General features: G+C 42.4%; 1 protein-coding gene across 1 annotated transcript in view; it reads left to right on the top strand.

The window, feature by feature from the left end:
* Positions 1-9700: 9700 nt before the first annotated feature.
* The window catches only part of ADORA2B (adenosine A2b receptor), a 78439-nt gene continuing 69603 nt past the window's right edge, over positions 9701-18536 (top strand). The window contains 1 exon segment of the mRNA XM_006903598.1: positions 9701-10035. Within this exon segment, the coding sequence (XP_006903660.1) occupies positions 9701-10035 (335 nt within the window).

The following is an 18536-nucleotide window of genomic DNA, read 5'->3' as shown; positions in this document are numbered from 1 at the left end:
CCCTCATTTCTCCCAGAAGAAGATGGAAAGATGGGGGGATAGAAGTCTAAATGAATTCCACAGAAGGTCAATTGACTCACAGAATTAATCCTTTCACTTTTACCAGGTAAATATCCACTTGAGTTTCCCAAAACTCTTGTCTTAGTCTAGCCAAATGCTCTCATAACTGCATTTTTAAGAAGGTTAGATCTTGTGTCCTTTGGGATCCCATCAATTCATGGGGCTTTTTGTTTTTGCCAATGCCTTCCATGTAGCTTGAACTTCTTTCTTCCTTCATTACCATTGGCTCTTACTTATGTGGTATTTCCTGAAAATTTCAGTGTCAGTCAATTCTTTTTGATACAGTGACTGTGTGTTCCTTCTGTTTTCTTTTGATACTTCCTGGATCATTCAAGATTTTGCCAGTAGCATCTCTCAGTATTGTAACTTGAAACTTGATTGTGCTTTTCAATTCTTTCAACTTGAAAAATGCTGAGTAAGTTCTCCCCTTTTTAATTCTCCAGCTCCAATTCTTTACACATTCCATTATAATACTTTGTATTCTCAAGTTTCCCTTTGAAATAATATCTTCTTTTTTTATCTCTTCTGTTTTTCTCCCCTTTGTTTTGATTTCTTGGCACGCTTGTGCAATTTTCAGAATCCTTTTTGCAATCTGTTTGGGTCTTTTCTTCCTTCTATATCTTTGTAATGGCCTAAATTTAGCTCTCTTCACAAATTATATCTTTGACTCATCTGGTGTCCAATGCCTCAAATCTATTCTGAAGATGATTTTTAAATCCAGGAAAGAGAGACCAATGTCATATATTTTGGTTCTTGTGGACTTGTTTTCATTTTCTTCAGTTCCAGTTTGAACTTATACATGGGGAATTAAGGATATGTTCCACAGAGAGCACCTTGCCTGGTTTTCATAGCAAATACTGAGCTTCTCCAACTGTTCTTTCCATAGACATAGTCAAACTGATTCCTGTGAGAACATCAGATGAGGTCCATATGTAAAATCACCTTTTGTGTGTGTTTTTTTAAAAAGGCATTTCAAAAAATAAATCATTGATTGTACAAAATCCAAACTTTCTATGTCTAGCTTATTTCTGTCACCAAGACTATATGTTCTGATTACCACTCCTTCCTCATTATTTCCATCTTCTACATTCCAGTTATCAATAATTACTAAATGCATCTTGATTGCAAGTATAAACTATTTCAGACTACAAAAGTTGGTGGAAATCCTCAATCTCTTCCTCTTTGGCTTTACTTATTGGTGCATATATTTGAACAATAGTTGAATTACTCTTCCTACTATACTTATGGATAGTATTTTATCACTCACAACATTGTACTTTAGGATAGATATTGGTATTGTCATTTCCATAAAGAATGCAAAGCCATTCTTAGTTTCTCATTTCTGGAATAATAGATTATACGATTGTCTGATACAAGTGACCAATGCCATTCCATATCAATTCAGTAATGCCTAGAATGTTGATCTTCATGCATTTTCTTTCTTTCTTTCTTTTTTACAACTTCCAGTTTCCCCTACATCCACTCTTCATGCATTCCACATTCCACTTATTGAAGGGTGCTTGAAGCTGTGTATCCTCATTCTGAGTGACTTCCATTCTGGGATCTACCACCAATACTATATTCCTCTATTGTTCATATGGTTTTCAGAGACCTGTTATTTCAGAAATGGATTGCCAATCCTACTTTCTAGTCTATCATAATCTGAGAGCTCTGCTGAAACCTGTCCACCATGGCTATAAAAAGAGAAAGACAAACGTGAGGATAGCTTAGTATGATTTTCACTAAATCCACAAGGGAGAACTACCCCCAACAATAACATCCACAACAAAAACCAAATCTCATGAGGTAAGACATGTCTCCCATGCTCCTACACCTCTTTCCACTAATTTCAACACAAGTTTTACTACACTATTGGGATCAAAATCCATTGCAATTGCTCACAGAGCACAATGAACCATGTTCACAATTATGAAGCATATTAGGGAAGTCAAAAGGTTATAATTCAGGTTGGTAAAGTCACTGAGTCAAGACAACTGATGAAATGTGCTCACACATCCCGCAGTCTTAAGTCTCATGACTTTCTTAGTCCTGCCTTTATTATGGTTATCCACCTCACCTTATCTCAGTTCTCCAACAAATTGAGCAAAGGCTCTGATTCTAGGAAGTAGCAGTCCCAAGATCAACTCTGTCTCATGTTAGGCCTCTACTTATCTTCTGTGGCTGCTACTGGGTTGACTGGCACAGGAATTTTTAGCACTGAAGGACGAGCAGTCTCCATTTCCTACTTTTTCTTTTCTGGTGGTAAGATTTCCAATATCTGCTGCTGAATCTTCTCAATTCAGTAGTGACTAGTCAATCTGCTTGTGGATAGGCTAACACACCCTGTCTGTATATTTATTTCCATTCACATGGCAAAGTCAACATCAATGGCTAGGAAAGCCATTTTGAACTCCTTACACCACAATGGGTGTCTTTTTTTTTTTTTCATTTGAAACACCAGTGGCATAGTTCCTAGCATCATAGCAACTCATAAATTACCCCAGTACAGCAAACTGACAGACAAGTGCTGTACTAATAAGAGTAAAAAATAAGCACGTATATACAATGACTAGGGAGGATAGAAGGAGAATTGACGCCTTTGAGCTGTGGTGCTGGAGAAGAGTATTGAATGTACCATGGACTGCCAAGAAAACAAACAGATTCATTGTAGAGAGGATTAAACCAGGCTGCTCCTTGGAGGCAAGGATTCTGGGGCTTCGTCTGACATACTTTGGACATGTTGTAAGGAGAGACAGGTCTTTAGAGTGGGACATCATGCTGGGTAGAATGGAGGGACAGTGCAGGAGGGGAAGACCCTCTATGAGGTGGATTGATTCAGTGACTGGGGTACTCGGGATGGGTTTGTCAGAGACAATGAGATTGGCACAGGATAGAGCACGGTTTAGGGCTGTTGTACATAGGGTCGCTATGAGTCGCAAACAACTCGATGGCACATAACAACAACAACAACATATACATTGACACCTTGCTTTATGCAGATGACACTATATTGTTTCCTGAAAGGGAAGAGAACTTGAAGTGCTTGTTACAGAACATCAAAGACTACATACAGCCTTTAATATGGATTGCATTTCAACATCAAGGAGACAAAAATCCTCACCAGTGGACTAATAAGCAACATCATGATCAATGGAGAAAAGATTGAACTGGTCAACTATCAATCTTATTTGCATTCACAATCAACACCCTTAGTACCCATAGTCAGGAGATAAGGAGACATTGCATTGGGAAAGTTTACTGTCAGGGATCTCTTCAAATTATTGAGGAGCAATCATGTCAGTTTGAAGACCAAGGTGAACCCAATTCAGGCCATGGTCTTTTCAATCACAATACATCTGAGAGCTGGACAAGAACAATATGAATGACAGAAGAAGAACTGAAGTCTTTGAGTTGAACCGTCTGAAAAAATGACTGAACAACCCATAGACAACAAAGAGAACAAGTAGATATATCTTGGAGAAAGGGCAACCAGAATACTCCTTGGAGGCAAAGATGAAAATCTCTGTCTCACATACTTTAGGCATGTTGCTAGGAGAGGCTATTCCTTAGAGAGGGACATCATGCCTAGGTGAAGATTCGATGAAAAAGAGGAAGACCTTCAACGAGGTGGATAGACACAGTGACTGTAACAACGGGCCCAAGTGTGTCAAAGATGATGAGGATGGCACAGGATAGGACATGGTTCAGAACTGTTGTTCATAGAGTCGCTAGGAGTAATAACGCGACAGCAACTAGCAACAAGATGTTATGGGTGAGCTGATGACAGATGGTTTCTCCTGTTTCCCTTTATCCTAATTTTGTGATGCAGGTCTTGTTATCCCATCTTATATGTGAAGAAACTTAAAATTAGAAGGATTAATTTGTTTGCGGTCAGCAATCTATCATAGTAGAAGTTAATCTAGATTGTTCCTTAGAGGCAAAGATGGTGAGATTTCCTCTCATATACTTCGAGCATAAAATATCATCAAGCTTGTAAAGGTTAGGGTTGATACAGTGACTACAGCAATGGGCTAGAGCAAGCAGAGATATAGGATCTGCTAGAGTTTTAATCTGTTAAGCATAGAATCACTATGACTTGGAGTTGACTCAACAACACCTAACAACAATACGAAACAATAAGAGAGTTAGAAGCCAAATTTGGGTTCTCTAGCCTTGAACACTAATTAGCAAAGGCCAGATGAGCTGTGAGAGGATATCAAGAATATTATTCATGAAGAGTGCAAAAGGTCATTCATTACTAAGAAAGAGGAGGGGGGAAAAGACTGAAATGGATGTCAGAAGAGACTCTGAATATTGCACTAGAATGCTGAGAAGACAAAGCAAAAGTAAGAAATCAAGAAGTTAAGGAGTTGAACAGAAGATTTCAAAGGGCAGCAAGGGAAGACAAAACAAAGCATTATAATGAAATGTGCAAAAAGCTACTCAGCATTTCTTTAAGCTGAAAAAACTAAAGAACTAATTGCAGCCTCAAGTTGCAATACTTAAGGATACTGTGTACAGAATAATTAATTATCCAGAAAGCATAAAAAGAAAATGAAAGGAGTGCATAGAGTCACTGTACCAAAAAGAACTGGCTGACACCAAAGTGTTTAATGAAACAACTTATGTTCAGGAGGCAATAGTGATGAAGGAGGAAGATCAAGCTGCTCTAAAGGAATTGGCAAAAACCAAGGCCCCAGGAATTGATAGGATACCAATTACATGTTTCAAATAGATGTAGCCCTGAAAGTGTTCACTGGATTGTGCCAAGAAATCTGGAGGACCACTAACTGACCAACTGACTGGAAGAGATCCATATTTATTTCCATTCCAAAAAAAGGTGACCCAACACAATGTGGAAATTACTGAATGACATCACTAATATCTAGTGCCATGGCCAGCTTGTATTTCTGGTAGTTCTCTGTCATTTTACTGTTTCAGTTGTTTCTGGATAATTTTCTGCAGGATTTTGCTTGCATGTGATGTGAGTGATATTGTACGATAGTTTCTATACTCTTGTCAGGTCACCTTTTTTTTTTTTTGGAATGGGAATAAATATGGATTTTTTTCAGCCAATTGGCCAGGTAGCTAGCCTCCAGATTTCTTGGCACAACGTGACAAGCACATCCAGGGAAGCATCTGTTTGGTAAATTTGATATTCCATCAATTCCTTTATTTTTTTTGCCAAGTCCTTCAGAGCAGCCTAAACTTCTTCCTTCATCATCTCCTCTTTTTTAAAAATTATTTTTTTGTTTTACTCTGATTTGTTTACAAAGTTTGAATACATTGTTTTTCACAAAATATCCTTCCCATTTCCTTCACCCCTCCCACCGATCAAATTGTGCAACCCTATGATTAAAACGCTATCCCTTATCCTAACCCCTCTATTTTCACCACCCTACCCCCCGCCTTTAATCCTCATACTCATTTTACGGTAATGGTTTTATACAGTATTTGTCCTTGTGGGACTCAGTTAGTTCAGTCAGCATAATGCTTTCCAGTCCCTCCTAAGTTAGGGAGTAATTTACAGAATGATTGCTCCTGTGTGCTATGTAGTATTCCATTGTATGAATGTACCACAACTTCTCAATCCATTTGTTTGTGGTTGGACATCTGGGCTGTTTCTATGTTCTTGCAATGGTGAATAATGCTGCTATGAACATTGGTGTACAAGTTTCCATTTGAGCCTCAGTTCTCATTTTCTTGGAGTATATTCCAAGCAATGGACTAGCTAGGTCATATGGAATATCTATATTCAGCTTTTTGAGGAAATGTCAAACTGTCTTTCAGAGTGGTTGTACCATTTTATAATCCCACCAACAATGTAAAAGAGTTCCTGTCTCACCACATCCTCTCCAACATTCATTACTTGCTGTCCTGTTAAACTTTGCCACTGCTACTGGAGTGAGTGAGATGGTATCTCATTGTGGTTTTGATTTGCATCTCTCTTATTGCCAGTGATTTGGAGCATTTCTTCATATGTCTATTGGCCATTTGAATATCTTCATCTGAAAATTCTTCCCATGTCTTTTGCTCATTTCATAACTGGGTTATCAGACTTTTTCTTGTAGAGGCCCATGAGTATTCTAGAAACTTTCATTATGAGATCCTTGTCTGAGATGGTATTGTCAAATGTTTGTTCCCAGTCTTTGGAGAAGGATATCATGCTTATAAGGGTCAAGGGAAAGCATAAGAGAGGAAGACCCCAGATGAGATGGACTAACACAACAACTGGGGTAAGGAGGGTAGGTGTGTCACAGACAGTGAGATTTGCTCAGGATAGAGCAGGATTCAGGTTCAGAGCTATTGTGCGTAGGATTGCTATGGATTGTAAGCCACTTGTTGGCACATAACAATAACAACAACAACTACAGGGTCTTGGACTCTGTCTATTTTACTCCAGGTGCTTTCAAAATTGAATCTCATGACTGCTCCCAGACTGAATCCTTTCCCTTTTGTTTCCTGAACAGTGCTTCTAGTTGCTAGCTGCCGTTACATTGGCCTTAACTCATGCCATAACAGGATGGAATGCTGTCTAATGCTGTTAGATCCTGGGCCATTGCTGAAGGTTTGGAGACTAGATTGTTGTGATCTACAGGGGTTTCAGTGGATGGCTTTTTGAAGTATGTTGCTGTTGTTGTTATGTGCCGTCGAGTCGCTTGTGACTCATAGTGACCCTATGTGCAACAGCCCTAAACTCTGCTCTGTCCTGTGCCAGTCGCAGCATCTCTGACACACCCATCCTGATTACCCCAATCACTGAATCAATCCACCTCATAGGGGGCCTTTCCCATTTTATTTTTCTTCCAAATCCATGTTAGGATGGAAACACAAAAGCAGCACACAAACACTACTACTGACAATTGAATGGTGGTTACACATGAGGAGCATTGGGCTTGAATGGAACTGGTTCTCTCACATGAAGGGGAGAATTCTCCCACTAAACTAACAATGTCCTGGATATGATTACACATTAATTGTTACTAATTAAAAAGCCCTGATGGCATGGTTGTAAAAGTACTAGGCTGCTAGTCTAAAAGTCACCAGTTCAAAACCACTAGACACTATGCAGGATAAAGATGTAGTGATATACTTCTAAAAGTATTTCCAGCTTTGAAAGCACTGTGGTGTAGATCTACTCTCTTCTACAGGGTGGTTATGAGTTGGAATCTATTCAATGGCAATAAGTTTGGTTTTTAGGCTTGTTATTGCTACCCTTATCAACCCCAGGAGTCCAACTCGAAACCTATAGAGAGCTCTGAACTAAGGATTTTCATGGAATCAGGATAACACAATTCTTTTAACTGAGACTGTTGAGAAAAAGGTGGTTGTGTGAGTTAAAGGATACTGTGTGGTGGGATGAGGAGAGGAAAGAGAAGAACAAGGCTCCACTGGTGGGTGTCTAACTGTGGAAACTGGTTTGGTTACATGGAACTCAGCAAACTATAGTGCAAGGGGGTTAGGGCACAGCCTTACGCTGGGGTAGTCACTGCTTGATAGTTCATACTAGGTTTCCTGAAGGACCCTGGATTCTGGAAAGAGAATAAGGATTCCAGTCACAGGAAATGCTGGGGCTAAAGTTCCTCAGCGAAAAGAGGAAGACCCTCAATAAGATGGACTGACATAGTGACTGCAGCAAAGAGATCAAGTGTGTCAGAGTTGATGAGGATGGCACAGGATACTACAGAGTTCAGATTTGTTGTTCAAAGGGTTGCTATGAGTTGTACTTGACTCAATGGCACCTAACAAGAACATAAAGGTAAGCAGGTTGTTGGAGAAACACTCTCAGTAACTTGTTGGCCTGTATTCATTGCTTCTTCATTTCCTGCCAACTCTCCATACACTGCTGCTAGAGAAGTCTGACTGCATCACTACTTTGCTGGCCTCCCATCGTTGGGGTCCAGCACCTCCAGCAGAGTGAAGCAGAACTTCTCTGACTTATGAACGTTTTTCTTTGACATAAACATGCTTTGCTTGGTTCTGAGCAAACCCCTCTCCTTCCACTTTTGCCCAGGTTGGCTCTGCCCTCTGATAAATGCCTCCTTTTCTAACTCTTCCACTCTTTCTTCTACTTTAAGGAAGTATTTTTGGACACGTTGCTTGATCACTCTAGAGCTCCATCTTATCATTTGTGAGGTAACTGAAGTTTGTTGCAAGTATATGGCAACACAACTGGTGGAGGAGGCAATGTTGGAATTTAGGTGCTAGGGCCTTGAATGTGTGTGTTCTCCAATAGTTTTACAAACTGTAATTGTAGAAATAACATAACTGCATGGAAAATAGGAAGGGGAAAGTCCATATAACATGGTAACCCAGCTAACACATTTACTGTGAGCGCACTGAAGAACGTGTCCTGTTGCTACATAACGTAGACGTTACACTTCATGTCTGTTGGAGGTCTGGACCTTGGGAAGGAGCCTAGTGCTGGAGGAGAAAGAGGTGGGAGTGAAGGATGTGCAGGCAGCACGCCAGGCCTTTGCAGGTATGCGCTTATCTAGGGAGAGAGATGGAAAAGAGAGCCTAGGTCCCAAGAGGAGCCTGGCATTTCAGGGAGGGGACGTAAGTGGAGGACATAGAGCCCATCCCAAGGAAGGAGATGGCGGAGGTGAAGTCATTGGGTTCGAGACTGGAGCGGCTAGTGGAGTTGCCAGGGGGTTAGTAGGGGATGAGGAGACGTGCAGATACAGCCCTGGAGTGGCCAGGGGGTCAGGTAGGGGATGAGGTGACCATAGGGTCCAGGACACTGCATAAGGCAGGGGTGGCTTGGAGGAGGTGCTGGATTCCGGCTGGACCCTCGCCTTGAGGATAGCTGACTGTGGGGCAGTGTGGTCCAAGGCCGCAAATCTGGCCCCTTTTTCAACTGCACTCACTTCAATACCCCATGGGACCGCACAGTGGGCGCAGGGCTGGTCAAGCTTATGGCCCAAAAGGAGGACCGCTCTGGGATGGGTGGGGGACAGCGCAGGATGGCTCTGGGGTGGATGGGGGACAGCGGTGGCCAGTGGGGGCGTGAGGGCTGCAGGGTGAGCTCGGTCTCCATCCTAGCGCCAGCCCACAATGGACACAGTGCGACGTCTCAGGTCGCACCCAGGAGCCTGACTCAGTAGGAAAACTAGGAAACTTGTCTTAGGACACACGCTTCATCACAAAGTGAACCCCAGTGTCTCGAGCCCCTCTGTCACAGGCTTGCAGACTTCCTGGAAGTCCAAGGTACTTCTTAGCCTCAGACCCCGCCCACAAACACGTGCACATAAGCCCCGCCCATAACCGCGCCCCGAAGAGCCTGGTGCCGCCCCCTCCGCGCTCACGCTCCAGAAAGTCCGGCCCCCGGGCCCCACCCACCCACCACACCCCTGCAGAGAACAACGATCGCTCCCACTCAATAGACACGCCCCTTCCAAAGGCCCCGCCCTAGACACCGCTCACCAACCGCGCCCCAGTAGATTAATGATCCGCCCACACAGTGGACACGCCCCCTCAGGGAATTTCCCCCCTCCCCCTGGTCCCGCCCCCAGGAGCCCCGCGGCGGGTGGACTTCAGCTCCCGGGCGCGCAGTCCCGGGCACAGGCCATGCCCAGTGCGGCCCACGGGGCTGCCCCCCGCCCAGCGCGGCCCTGGTAGCAGACGCGCGGGCCCAGCCATGCCCCTGGAGACGCAGAATGTGTTGTACGTGGTGCTGGAGCTGGCCATCGCCGCGCTGTCGGTGGCGGGCAACGTGCTGGTGTGCGCTGCCGTGGGCACGTCGAGTGCGCTGCAGACTCCCACCAACTACTTCCTGGTGTCCTTGGCAGCGGCCGACGTGGCCGTGGGGCTATTTGCTATCCCCTTTGCCATCACCATCAGCCTGGGCTTCTGCACCTACTTTCACAGCTGCCTCTTCCTCGCCTGCTTCGTGCTGGTGCTCACGCAGAGCTCCATCTTCAGCCTCCTGGCCGTGGCCATCGACAGGTACTTGGCTGTCCGCGTCCCGCTCAGGTGAGACGCTCTCAGCGCCCCGGAACTCGGACTTGAACCTGAGCCTTACAAAGGACCACCCTCTCTAGGTCTGCGCTTGTGAGCTCGGAACCTCTGACAGGCTGAGTAGGGCACGCTGGCCGGGGAGGCACCAACCACCCCCAGAGAAGCGTGCTTTGGGGCCACCGAGATCCTTTCTGGTTTCCCAGGCTGAACTCGGTGACCTCTGCCTCTTCGTGAGCGCTGCGAGTGCCCCAGCGCACGCGTCCTTCCGAGTTCAGCTTGGGAAGACCATCTCTGGGGGTTTCCAGGGAATGCGCCCCAGGGCGCGTGTGGAGAACCACCACCCCGGCGGGCAGTAGGGGCCTCAGAGCTGGAGGTTTTGTGAACGCAGTTTTTAGACCTTGGGACACTTTTCCCAACTCAGCTTCAGAGATGGGTCAGCTCAACCTAGAGAAGATGCTCCCTTGCGTTTTGGTGGTCACTGCGTATTTTCCAAGAGTTAAAAGTGCTAACGGCTTCTGCAGAGCGGCTCACAGCCTTCGATCTGCAGTGTAGTTGTGTAACTTTTATCTGAGGACCAGCGGTGACCCGTTATGTGCTTGGGTCGCGGGGCAAGGAGAGGTCCCTGTCCCAGCGAGCCAGGAAATGTCACCAAGACTTTGGAAAACTGTGGAAAACTTTCCAGGCCACAGGTTTTTTTTTCACACACCAGCCAGCAGGACCTACAGAACTCCAGAGATAGCGGAAGAATTCTTTTCAGAGCAAGTGTACCGGGAAGCCTCGGGATTTGTTTAAGTGTTCCTTTCCGTAGCTTTGCTGCCAAACCCCTAGATCTCCTTGGGTTTGAAACTGAGACAGGGTAACAGCCACAGGTGGCTGTTGGATGCTGTCGTATTGTATAGAGGATTTTCTTGTCTGTAAATCTTTATGGACACATACTGCCAGTCTTTTCCCCATGAGGCAGCAGGATGCGGTCAGATGCCCATCCTGTGATTGGAAACCCATTGCTTAACTCTTGCACCACAAAGCCTCCTTGGAGCCCTGGCGCTGAGAGGGAAGAACAGAAACTCACTGATAAGATGGTATATATAGGCAGGTTGTATTTTTTAAATTCTTTCATTCTTGCTGTAACTCCCTCTAAAGAGGAGACGCTCTCACCAGCCTCTTGGAGATGAGAGGTGGTGACTCAGAGGGATTGGAATCTTGTTCAGGACGGTGCATCCAGAATGCGAGTCAGAGTTAGGACACTGCCCCCCCCTCCCCCGCCAAGGCTCTCCTGCAGGGCTCCAGCACTGGGGACGTGGGCTGTAGACCATTTCTGCTGCTTCTAGAAGAGGGTACTGTCTTTAGAAAGCTGTGGTTGGAAGGGAAATGAGCCTGTGGGAATTAGCTGCAAGAATGCTCTTGGAAGCTTTTTAGGCAGTCACTCATGGTAAGCCAGGTCTTGGTGAGTCTCTCCTGAGATCACCGGCCTCATCTAGGCTTCTAGGCTGTCTCATGTCCTGCTGTCCTGGCCTCTTGCCAGGTTGCTTTGTGCATCCAGTCAGGTGTGACAGAACCCAGGGATTTAAAGCTTTGAGGCTTGGGGGTCCACAGCACACACTCCTTTTATCCCCCTTTCAGGTCCCTTCTTTGCCTTTTTATTCGTATAGGGGTCACTTGATGGCCTTTTGAACTTTTCCCAGCATAGCAGAGAAGTCATAAGCTACCCATTGGATGGGAGCTTAGACTTGCTCCTGGCAGAGGCCCAACAGAACCCCGCTTCCCTGGGAGGAGACCCTGTTCTACACTGGGGCAGGAAGTTCCATAACTGTTTACATCAGCTAGCTCTTGTCCTAGTTTGTGCTAGGTGGAGTCTTGAAACCATGGGTGTGGGTGTGGGTGTATTAAGGGGAAAGAAATGTGAATGACAGGTCCTCAACTTCTCCTTAACACTGACTGATGTCGCGTAGGGAGGGAATTGCCAGGAGGCTTTCCCTGACTGACCCTAAAGTCTAGAGGTTGGAAAGAAGTTCCTGTCCTAGAAAGCTGTGAGACCTGCCTTGTCCCTCACTCTACACCCCACCCATGGGGATGCAGAGGTATACCTCAGCTTCCATGGCTTTTCTCTAAGCCTTCTGTAGAAACCCAGGTGCCTAGGTTTCTGTTTATTCCTCAATAAGGTCCAGTGGTAAGAAGCTGCAGCTGCAGTTCCATATGCATGCAGTTCAAATTCACCAGCTGCTCCATGGGAGAGGATGGGCAATCTCCTCCTGTGCTTTTAACTGCCTATGAAAACCTACTGGAGGGTCAGCTATGGGTCAGTTCCAACTTGATGGTACTCAACAACAACATTAGCAGAGTTTAGATCTATTGTTCGTAGGGTCACTATGAGTTGTACTTGACTTATAACACCTTGCTAGGTTGTTACAACCTAACAACATAACAACATTAGCAGAATAGGAGGTCTGGTGGTATAGTCTATAGAGATTTGTACTGGTAAGTCAAAGGTGGTCAGAATCCACCAGCAGCATCCAGGGAGAAAAATGGGCGATCTCCTGTGTAATTTACCGTCTGCTAAAGGATGAGTCGGTTCTGACTCACCAGCAGTGAATTGAGTATTGTTTTTGTTGTTAGATACTTTAGATTTAACGTACTGTTACAGTCATTTCGAAGAGGTCATGACACTAGAGACATTAACGCAATGTCAGTTGGATTTTGCAAAAAGCAGAGTACCAGAGGGATATCTGTCTGTGTTTCATTGACTATGCAAAGGCATTTGACTGTGTGGATCACAACAAATTTGTGATTAACCTGGGGAATGGGAATCCCAGAACACTTGATTGTGCTTACGTGAAACCTATATTTGGACCAGGAAGCAGTCCTCAGAACAGAGCAAGGAAACACTGCTTGGTTCAGAATCAGGAAATATGTTTGTCAAGGATACATCCTTTACAGTCTGTCAGGAGGCTGGGTTTTACGAGGAGAAGTGTGGTATCAGGATTGGAGGAAGACTCATCAACAACCTACATTATGCTGGTGATACAACCTTGCTTGCTGGAACTGAGGAAGAATAACCTTCGAGTTAGAACCAACTCATAGCTGACTCTCCAGCAGATTTTCAGAGACAGTAAATCACACAGGATGAGATTACCTGTCTTGCTCTCTCGGAGCCACTGGTGGACTTGAACTGGGTGTATCTTTGGGTTGATAATGCAGCTTCTTATTACTGATTTATTTACCAGAACAGAATAAAAACAAAGTGCAGATTATGGGACCCCACCAACCCTACTGAGTCAGACTGTGGGGTCAGAGACTGAGTAGGATTCCATTACCTGTATTTTAAAATACCTTTTACTAGGGAATTCTGTTGTTAGATTCCATCTGTGCCATCACCACAGTATCTGCTGTGCTTAAACTCACTGTTGAAATCACTGTCAATACATCTCACTGAAAAGCTTCCTCTCTTTTGCTAACCTTTTAGTTTTTTAAGCATGATATCCTTTTCTACCTGGCCTCTCTTGTTAGTATGCTCGAAGAATGTGAGATGAAGTCTTATATCTGGTTTCTTTTTTAAAAAAATTGCATTTTTTATTTTAATTGTGATTTTAACAAAACTTTACAGAAAAGTTAGATTTTGATTCATTCATTGTTGCACATTTTACCCCCTCTCCCTCCATTCCTGATTTCACTTCCTGCCCCAGTATTCACTTATTGTTGCACAATTACCACCTCCGCCCACCCCCAGTCCTCTTTGCAGTGTACCTCTTATCTGGGCTTTTGTCATGCCTTTAATGCCTAACCATATATTCCTTTTAAACAGTTCTTTCCTTCATCTGTTCCAATACAGTATTCATTATTTATCCCCTCTTTTCTTAGTTTCCCCCAACCCCCATGCCTGTCCTGTTTTATAACAGTGATGTTATTCAATATTTGTCATTTTGTCACTGAGATATTTCACTCAACATAATGTCCTAGAGGGTCATTCTTGTTGTGTAATGTTTTATAAGTTCCTTGCTTTTCAGTGCTGCATACTATTCCATTGTGTGGATATACCATAATTTTTTCATCTATTAATTTGTTGATGGGCACTTGGGTTTTTCCATCTCTTTGCTACTGTGAATGCTGCAGCAATAAACATGGGTGTGCATACATCTATTTGGGTGGCAGCTCTGGTTTCTTTAGGGTATATTCCTAGTAGTGGAATTGCAGGGTCAAATAATATTTCTATTTCCAACTTTTTGAGAAAGCACCATATTGCCTTCCATAGTGATTGCTATTGATCCTATTTCTAAGGATGCACTTCTTCTAAGATAGATTTATTTTTATGGAAGTCATGGTGTATTCAATATTTTTCACCAGCACCATAATACAAATATATCAGTTCTTTTGTCAGCTTTATACACTGTCCAACTTTCAGATGCACATGAATTGAAAAGATCATGGCTTGATCAAATGCACCTTAGTCTTTAAAGTGGGATTCTTGCTCTTTAACACTTTTTTTAAAATTAAAGTTTATTAATTTTAATGAACATTTACAGAGATTTGGGGGTTTCATTCATCCATTGTTGCACTATTTTCTCTACCCTCCTCCCCAGTTTGTTCTTCTTTTTTTATTCCCCCCTTGAAAGTCTGTTTTAATTGTCCAATTGCCACAGTGCTTATCAAATCCAGTTCTGATTAATCTCCTTTGTCAGTGTGTCCTTTGCCATTCCCTATCACCCCTCCTTGAGAGAGACTTCACCCTGATTCATAGGGAAAAGGGACAGCGTATTCTCTTAGCTACTTCTGCTGTAAAGGGACGCTGTAGGTTTCAGGGTGAAGATCTTTTCTCACTACTCTAAAGGGCCCCTTTGGCAATAGGAAACACATAGACTTTTATGGAGATTGATTTTGGAACTTAGATGCACTGTTAGCTCTTTAACACTTTAATGTGACCTTTGACAGCAGATTTGCCCAATGTGACATGTCTTAAATTCTTGACTGTTATTTCCACAGATATTTATTTGGGATCCTAACTTAAATCCTTGACAACTTTAATCTTTTCTCTGTTTAGCATAATGTTATCTATTGGTCCAATTATGAGGATTTCTATTTTCTTTACATTGAGTTATAATCCAAATTGAAGGCTATAGTTTTTACACTTTAAGTGCTTCAAGTCCTCTTCACTTTCAGCAAAGTTTTATCATTTGTATATAGTTTGTTGGTAAGTCCTATCCTAATGCTGCATTTTCTTCATATAGTTCAGCTTCTCATGTTATTTACTCTACATACAGATAGAATAAGGCTGTAAAATGATACTACCCTGACACACACCTTTCCTTATTTCAAACTGTGCAATATTCTTCTTGTTGAGTGACTGCTTCTTGGTTTATGTATAGGTTCTGGATGAGCACAGTTGCATATTCTGAGATTCCCATCCTCTCAGTTTGCTATTATTCACATATTTGGAAGCATTTGCATAGTCAGTAAAAATACAAGTAAACATCTTAGTGTTCTCAGCTTTCAGCTAAGATCCACCTGAGATTAGCAATGATATTCCTCATTCTATATCCTTTTTTAACCCAGCTTGAATTTCTCCTGACATTGTGCAGTTATTTTCAGTGAGATTTTACTTCCATGTGATAATAATTATTATATCAAATTATAATTATACAACTTTATATTAATAAAAAATATATATTAAGTATAATATGTTGTTGTTGTGTGTTCTGTAGAGTTGCAACTGACCTGTAGTTGACCCTCTGATGGGTTTTCAGAGGCCTGCCCATTCTTCTCTCATGGAGCAGCTGGTGGCCTAGAACCATGTGCCTTCAGGATTGCAGCACAGTTTCTTGCCTGTAGGTCACCAGAGATCCTTAATTATATCTATATTAATTATATTATTTGTTAATTTTTTGCATCCTGTTAGAGCTCTTTTTTTGAATTGGCACAAATATCTTCCAAGTGGTTGGCTTTCAGATTTCTTAGATTTTCAAGTGAGTGTGCCTCGGGTTGTATCTGTTGTTCTTTTTAAAGAAAATATCTCTTTTTTTGTCAGGGAGGTCTGGTATTTGCTAACCTATAGGCAGACAGTTCGAATCCACCAGCTGCTCTGTGGGGAAAAGATGGTCAGTCTCCTCCAGTGCGATTTACAGCCTCTGACCCCCACTGGAGGGTCAGCAATGAATTGTTTCAGACTTGGCTGCTGTGAGTTTTGGGCTAATGCCCAGTGCAGCTTAGACTTCTCTCACCACCACTGATTCTTAATCACATGCTGCTTCCTGAAATGGTTTGAGGTCGACCAGCTCTTTTTGGTAAAGTGACTCAATTCCTTCTGTCTTCTTAGGGTTCAAAGTTTTGCTTATGGAATCCTTCAGTATTGCAGCCTGAGGCTTGATTTCCCCGCCCCGCCCAGATCTTTCAGCTTGAGAAATGCTGAGTATGTTCTTGTTTAATTTTCTTACTCCAGATATTTATACATTTCATTATACTTTCCTTTTTATTCTCAAGATTCTCTTTCAAGTCTTTTGTTCATCTATGTTTTTTCAGCATTCCTTCCTTTTGCTTTCATTTCTCTACATTCTACAGTAAGTTTCAAGGTCTCTTCTTTCATTCATTTTAGTCTTTTCTTTCTTTCTTATTTTTTGATGGCCTTTTGCTTTCTTCATCTATAATGCCCTTGATGTCATCATCCCATAACTTAACTGGTCTTGAATTGTTAGTGTTCGGGACTTCAAATCTGTTTTTGTGATGGTCTCAAAATTTAGGTAGGAAGATCATTCGATGAAGTGGATTGACTGGGATAATGTGGGTAGGTGTGTCAGAGATGACAAAGTTGGCTCAGGATAGAGCAGGGTTCAGAGCTGTTGTGCTGTAAGTTGCAAGTGACTCGACACATAACAACAACAACATAATCAAAGTTGGCTCTTGTGGGTTTGTTAACATTTTCTTCAGCTTTAATATGAACTTATATATGATGCTACAGTCAGCCCCTGGCCATGTGTTGACTGCTGATATTGATCTTCTCCACTGTCTCTTTCACAACTGTAGTGATGATTCCTGTGTATTTCATCCAGTGAGGTAAATGTGTATAGTGTTGGTCCTACAAAAGTCTGTCATGTACTTTGTCGTGTAATTTCTGTCATTAAGGCTATATTTTCTGACTACCAGTCCTTCTTCTTGGTTTCCAAGTTTTGCATTCCAATCACCAGTTATTATTATTAATGAATTTTTATTGCATGCTCAAGCACTTTCAGACTGTAAAAGTTGGTGTAAATTGTCAATTTCTTCATTTTTGGCTTTAGTGGTTGATTCATAAACTTGAATATTAGTTGTATTAACAGGTCTTTCTTGTATGTATATAGGTATTATCCTATCACCAGCTGTATCGTAATTCAAGTTGGATCTTGAAATATTCTTTTTGATGAAGAATTCTGCATCATTCCTCTTCATTTTTAAAATAGTTTCAAGTTAGTTTTCATACAAGAATTCATTTACGTTGTGTTTATTGATATACTTTGTGTTTCATTTAATCCCTCATTTACATTGTGTTCTAATCATTCATACACACTGTATCCCATGATATTACTATTGATCTATGTCTGTTATCTTTTCATAATATCTATTATCATAATTTCATGCTGCCTATTATCTTTCAATACCATTGAGTTTTTTCCATTCTCTCTCCCTCTCCGTAGTCCACCACTAACCTCTGCTATACGAGTGATTTCCATTCTTCCTCTTTTTTCACTCCTTCCCTTTTCCCCTTCCGGTTTTGGACCTATATACAAATCTTACTTGTTATCTATTTTTACAATAATGGTTTTAAGCAGTATTTGTTTTTATGAGATTGAGTTAGTTCACTCAGCATAATGCTCTCTAGACTCTCCTATGTAATACTGTATTTTTTTAAATTAATTTTAATGAAAGTTTAGAGAGACTCAGGGTTTCCAGTCATTCATTGTTGTACTTTTCTCCCTACCCACTCTCTCCCCCTAGTTCTCTCTTCTCCTTGAAAAGGAAAAAAAAACCAACCCAACTCTTTTAATTGTTATGCAGTCCCTGCCACCAAAGTCCACTCCACTATGCAGCCTTCACTCTGGACTTCTGTAATGACAAGAATACCCATTCATATATCCTTTTTAAACAGATCCATCCCTCATCTGTTTCAATGCAATATACATCATTCCTCCCCTCCTTTTCTGTCTTCCTTCAACCCCGATGTCAGTCCCATTTTACAACAGCCCTATGAAGGCTGTATGGTACTTTCTCAAAAAGCTGCAAACAGAAATACCATTTGACCTAGCAATTCTACTACTGGGAATTTACCCTAAAGAAACCTTAACTGCCACTCAAGCAGGTATATGTACACTCATGTTTATTGCGGCTTTGTTCGCAATAGCAAAGAGCTGGAAACAACCCAAGTACCCATCAACAAACGAATGGATAGAGAAGTTCTGGTGTATTCACACAATGGAATACTATGCTGCATTGAAAAACAAGGAACTCATGCAATATTATTCAAAATGGTTGACTCTGGAGAACATTATGCTGAGTGA

The sequence above is a fragment of the Elephantulus edwardii genome, unplaced genomic scaffold (genome assembly GCF_000299155.1).
Source record: "Elephantulus edwardii isolate Elephantulus edwardi_28Jun2011 unplaced genomic scaffold, EleEdw1.0 scaffold00324, whole genome shotgun sequence".
NCBI classification, from domain to species: domain Eukaryota; kingdom Metazoa; phylum Chordata; class Mammalia; order Macroscelidea; family Macroscelididae; genus Elephantulus; species Elephantulus edwardii.
The sequence above is the reverse complement of the archived record's forward strand: the minus strand, read 5'-3'. Positions and strand labels throughout refer to the sequence as shown.